Source organism: Borostomias antarcticus (genome assembly GCF_949987555.1).
Source record: "Borostomias antarcticus genome assembly, chromosome: 21".
Taxonomy (NCBI): Eukaryota; Metazoa; Chordata; class Actinopteri; order Stomiiformes; family Stomiidae; genus Borostomias; species Borostomias antarcticus.
Window position 1 is genome coordinate 5,212,057 of NC_140254.1, and position 6,287 is coordinate 5,218,343.

Here is a 6,287-nt window from a genome sequence, read left to right on the forward strand (position 1 = left end):
TACTGTACTCCCAGTACAGTAAATCATACAATTGCTTATATTAAGGCATTTTAATGACACAGAAATGCCCATGTTTTAAACCATGCATTCCAGGCTCGTAGGCTTTCTGTCATCGGCCGATGACACCTGATGCAGCAAGGATACAAAATGGAGGAGCACTTGGGTTCATCTGGTATGCCATTTTGTCTGCTAACCCTGTGACCATTCTTCCAGGTGCTGTTGTACAGTTACTGTATACCTTTCACCTCTCTGTTCTCAGATGCAACTTGACCATTTATGCAGCAGTATCCCAAACACAAATCATTATAGACAAGGTCTACAAAAGCTACAAGCACTGTTAGTGAAGCTCATGCTATGGCTAGTCTCCAGATTATTCCCTTGACCTTCGTGTTGAAGAATATATTGCCATGTCTAGCACTGAGGTGGACCCTGCGCTCTCCCCCATTCCTTCCCCATTCTTTAGTAGGCTAAAAGTTTTGAGCAGCTTTGTGAATTGGGTTTTAGGGGAAACTCCTAACTTGGATTATTATTATTATTTTGCGCTAGTTAGAGGGACTCCTAGCAATTCTCTAAGATTGTGGATACGACCCCTGAGGTCTGTAGGGAGCCATGGGAATCCTCAGGGGTCTCTGAGTGGACTCTGCAGTCTGTGAAGGTCAGTTTGGGACCAGCAAGGTCAGTGACAATCTTTCTTAACTCGATGTCTATGTCTCTCCAGGCCCGCTCGGCTCGTTTGGCAAGCCAAATGATTTACGCAAACACCCCGGCCCTGCTGTCCTTTTCACATGAACCCCCTACTGAATACGATTCCCCACAGAACCACAAAATATTTATCTATAAATAAATATTGGGACATAAATAAGATTTGTCGAGCCGGGCTTCAAGCTGCTCTAGGGTGTCACTCTTATGGTGGCCGGTCTCTGTGCAGACTGCATTCTCTCCCGTTAGTGTTAGGTGGTCGTGAAACGATCCCAACTGTGACAGGACAATTTGGGCCGTGTGTCCAAATGTTCCCAACGCTCCTCTCTGACACAGATCGGCCCGGCGTCACGCGTCCTGCCGTCTCTCGGCTTGAGGTAAATTGTGGCCTAACAGCGTTGCCTTTTGTTGTGTTAGACTCCACAGTGCGAGGCCTCGCTCCGTCAACCTGTCACGGCAGGAGATTCTTGTCGCTGACACTCTATACTCAGTCAAAATGACCAACATTGTACGGTCTAACGAGCGGCTTGCTTCTTCCGTGGAGTGGTGGGCCCGGGAGGGGGGATCAAAGAGGGGTGTAAGGATCGCTGACACATTTCTCTTTTCAGTGACATCCCCTCTGTGTAAACAATCTCAACACTAAAACAAGCGGTGTGAAAGCTGAGATGATCTTCTCCTTTTGGGAGATGGAGAGAAGAACAGAGAGAGAGAGAGAGGGAGAGAAAGAAAAAATCGGAAGGAATTTCCATCGATATAACAAGGGCTTGGAGAGTAAATATAAACCACTTGTTATAACAGGAACTTGAAATTTATAGCTTGTAGTATTTTGTCCTCAGCCCCTTGCTTGGTTTCAAAATATTGCCGCCATAATTGTCCACAGATGGAAACGGACCCAGCTGTCTCTTTCAACGGGCCTGTCAGGGTCCAGTGCTCCTCTGTCACAGCGCTGGAGATCATCAGAACCGAAGAGCAGACTCTCTCCTGCTAGCAGGCGTCTCAACCAGTCAGTCAGCTGGTCGGTCGTTCTCTTTGCTGATGGTATCTCCAGGTTATGGGATACTCACAGAGAGACCCAGCCAGCCTCTCAGCTCAGCTTCTGCCTCAGGTCTCCTACGTTGTCTCTGTCTCTAGGATGTAGAGATCAGAATTATGATAACTGGGCCCAATAGGGTTTGTTATTGGAAAAATATGTGACTTGAGAGTAAAGGTAGTTCATGATTTAATTGAATACAGTGAACAACCATTACATTATAAATCAAACTCACATGAAATGATTATTATCACTGAACACATTATTTCTACAGGTAGGTCATGTTTGCTTTTATAGATAAGAGATATACTTTAAATGAATGCTAACCAATAGGTTAACAGAGCATTCTCTGGCTTGATTGAGATAAGAACAGTGGATTATAAACATTACTGTTCTATCACCATCTTATCTATTCAATTTTCTTTGATCCCTCTTTATTGCATAATAGAATACTACCTGTCAGATGTCCTTCCGACATTGTGTTACTGTTCTAACACATGTTCTCATTCATATTCTACCTGACATGTAAATATACAGCTGCATGAAATCCAAACGACAGCTGTCATGTTAACCTGAGGAAGGCTCTTGTGTTTCAGCTCACAGCTCAGTGTCTTTGTCTGCCATGTCATTTTTTCAACGGAACAGTGTGCCTTGGACATTCTTTACGTTGCCTGCCAGTACTCTATACACTGCAGAGGAGACTAACTTAAAAATGTATACTATTTGACAGCTGTCATCTATTTTGATCGCTGGACTAGAAAATGGCAGCCCACTGCTGTGGACAGGGGTTCTACAGATGCCATAGACATAACTTTGTCATGAGAACACACTCCCGGTTCTGTGTTCTGCTTTTTTTGCGGAGGAGCTAGATCTCATTTGATTGGACTTGTCTGTCGTTCTGTTTCCTCAGCGGTTCCCAACAGCACGAAGCGCGTGGACGAGGAGAAGAGGTTCCGCGACTGCGCCGACCTCTACCAGGCCGGCCTCCACAAGAACGGGGTCTACACCATCCACATCAGCGCCCAGGAAACCAAGAAGGTAACGAGTAGGGGGGTTACCACCATTTTACAAGACTGCAGTTTAGAAACACGCTCATTTTAACGCTCCAGACTTCTACTCTCCGACGGGTGTTTTATAGGGTTGAGCTTGTTTTTGCACAGCGGAGTTTTAACTCCGTCCAAGAAAGCCAAAGAAGTTGAGCCACTGGATGGTAGCCATTGGCAGTCATGAATATGAATGATAGATATTGAGGAACAAATAATGGTAGGCTCAAAATACACTTGGCATCCATCGGAGGGCAAGTGTTTTGAAATGAGAAGGGGGGGGGGGGGGTGGAACAGGTGTTAGCCACCTCATCTGCCAGACCTCAGATTAAAACGGATGGCAGTTAAACAGGGAGAGAGAAAGAGAGGGAGAGAGGAAGGGAGGGAGAGAGAGAGAAGATTGGTGGAGGGGTGAGTTTGAGATGGTGGGGGGTTGTCGTCTCATGTCTGGTTTCATGGAATCATTCTGTCAGGGGTGCTTCCTTAATTACAGCCAGGCTGGGCTGCTGTGTGTTCAGCTGGGCCGAGGTGAGAGACCTCCTCTCCTCCCGGGGTCTCCTCAAACAAAGAGCCCCAGCGTCGGCCAGATACCCACCCCTGTTATCAGCTTACAGAGAGAGAGAGAGAGGGAGAGAGAGAGAGAGAAAGCGGGGGCTCCGAGGTTAAGGGCCATGCTAGACCCAGGTGTCCAATGGTATGTGTCCAACCGGATGTCCACTTTGATCTGATGGACAGGGCCAGTGGTCAAAGTTTCCTCATGGGAGTTTCTGGGGGATAAGGAGCCATTGATGAGCTTCGAGGGAGTTGGTTGGATACTTCAGATTCCTCCTGGTGATTCATTCGATGGAAGGTTCAAGGGCATCTATACTTAGGGAAAGTACATTTCAGGATGAGTTATTTTGGTGGGTTTGTTTTAATATATCAAAATTAGTAAGAAGTGCTCGTAGAATATACAAGTATTTGTTTGTGTAACCCATGTTTGCGTTTGTGTGCGTGCGTGTGTGCGCTTGCGTGTGTATGTGTGATTCCAGGTGTACTGTAACATGGAGACAGCTGGTGGAGGATGGACAGTTCTCCAGCGCAGAGAAGACGGTAGCGTCGACTTCCAGAAAACATGGAAAGAGTATAAGATGGTAAGACAGAGACACATGTTCATACAGGAGAACCGGTGCATAAAGATGAGTCTGGTAAATTCTCATCTCCACCTGATTATTTATGTCAAACGGGGACGTGTTCCCTAGCGTCGGGCTAGCATGTTGAAAAGAGCGAGGCCTGAGCCTCTGGCAACATCTGCCCAATGAGGACGAGGGCTTCCTCCTTCCCTCTCTCTCTCCCTTTTCCTCTCCCTCCGTTTCTCTTCCTCTCTTATTTCCCATCTCCCCCTCTCCCATTAGAGACGCCGGGTTGGGTGTCGAAGGTTGGCATGACTACCGCCCACCGCCCACACTCTCCCTCTTCATGTCAAACGAGGCAAACATTACCTCAGGTCTGAAAACAATATGTTTGTTTAATCTTTCACACAACCTGCCAGGTGTCAGCAACATCATCTGTTAAGCATCATACAGTATGGAGCGCTGAGTTGGACCAGCGCTAAGTTAGCATCAGCTAACCGTTGAACGGTTTTGAATAATGATAACAGCAGATGGAGTCCAGATTCACTTCAGTGTCAGATCTTGGAGTGTAAGGCGCTGGCGGTGTTGGTAAACACAGCCCTAGCTGACAAGCGGGAAGGGCTGGGAGTTCTGGAGGTTAAAGACTTACAGACGGAGAGGTCCTTCTGGTTAGAGAGAAAGAGAGCCAGGCGTCCCTCCGGCTACGGACGGAGACCATTCGGCGTGCGGTGGCAGAGGCGCCCGCACGGACCCTGGCACCGAGCTCTGGGCTGGCAGCTCTCTACCCTGCCTCCGCGAACAGTCTGGAGGTGATTGATTCTGGTTTCAGCGTGCGATTCATTTGACCAGCGTCGGTCTCGGCGGTCTAGTGGTCGTAGATTTAACACGCTGGGAGGATCCGTAAATCTTTCAGTAAACATTTGCATGGCCTTTGCACATTCTGGTGGGAGGATTGAGAGCGGAGAGCTCTGGCAGCGCGCTATATCCCGTTGTCGTAAACGATGTGCTCTTATGGCCATACGGTGTTTATAACGACATTACCAGACCTGTATGCGTCACAGGGGGGATGCATGTTACTGATATCCACTGTGCTCTCTCCCACAAAACGTCAGTGTGGCCAATTTCACGAAAGGCCACTTGATATTCCAACTCTTAAATTCTTGTTAATATTCCGTGTGCCATGTCCTTCGATTGAATTACCAAGTAATACAGTTAGCTACAAACGCTCTAACCGATTGCGTCACGTAACGGGGCCCCGAGGATGTGCTGTAATGTTTCACCTGTGCCTCCAGCGCTTTCTCCAACATCCCTACGCCCGCTGGCACTGAGGCCTGACGAGCGGCGTTGAGGTTTGCGTGTGAGGGAACGCTGAGGCGAGGGACAGCTGAGGTCTGACTCCAACGCCCCCTCCCCATCCAGATACCAGCCAGGGCTCTATGGGGCTGAGGAGGGATCACAGGGGGGGGGGGGGGCGCCTGGGGCCTTGATCAGGGCTGGTCAGAGGGTATCTCATCAGGAGTCCGATTTGGTTTGAGCCATGACTCTCTCTCCCCCTCTCTGTGAGCTCTCCGGGCTCTCTCTCCCTGTCTCGCTCCTTCTCTCTGTGCTGCCTCTCTCTCTCTCTCTCTCTCTCTCTCTCTCTCTCTCTCTCTCTCTCTCTCTCTTTCTCTCTCTCGCTCCATCTTTCTCCTACACCCACACAGCAGGACATGCCTCAGGCCAGAGGAATGCCCCGTGTTTATTTTACCCCCGTCCCACTCCTAATCACCACACGCATTCGGCTGAAGCACAGACGCCCCCCCCAAACTCACGTTAGTCACCAACGGAACGGTCCAGACAGGTCCGTTTAAGCCGTAATGTCATCCCAGTTTCTAATACCCCCCACTGCTGCTGCTGGCCGCCGATGCAGCCGACAGATTCACTCGGACGGGATGGCGACGCTCTGATAGACAACTGTCTGCATCACGCTGCCGGGGACGACCCGTGTGCTACTGCACGTGGCGAGCTGTTCTCCTGAAGGGTGGGATAAGTGCGTCCAAGTGCAGGAGGAGAGGACAGGAGGAGAGTAAAGTTAAGAATAGGAGAGGAAAGGGGGGGGGGGGTGCCTTGCTCAGCTGGTCCTCGTTTGCGCTCTCATAAACAGGTACGGGCACCCAGTCACTCCTGCAGTATGTCTCACAGTATGAGATCAGCGTGATATAGTCTTAATATGTATATGTACATGTACCTGCTATTCAGTTATTCTGCCTGGCTGAGCTGTCTCTCCCCGCCACCCACTAATCAGAGTAAGCTGCCATGTGCGTGAATAGACAGAGAGCTATACATACATCGATGCGGTAGGAGAGACATTACCGATGGTAGACACGATAGCCCAGTCTCCACTCACGCTCAATTGGTTTGGGC

General features: G+C 49.1%; 1 protein-coding gene across 1 annotated transcript in view; it reads left to right on the plus strand.

Moving 5' to 3' along the window:
* Positions 1–6,287, plus strand: part of angpt1 (angiopoietin 1) — a gene marked incomplete at its 5' end in the record, with an annotated part of 45,045 nt that overhangs the window by 25,584 nt on the left and 13,174 nt on the right. Inside the window, 2 exons of the mRNA XM_084454902.1 lie at positions 2,640–2,767; positions 3,804–3,905. Coding sequence (XP_084311028.1) covers positions 2,640–2,767; positions 3,804–3,905 — 230 coding nt within the window. The remainder of the gene's footprint in view (positions 1–2,639; positions 2,768–3,803; positions 3,906–6,287) is intronic.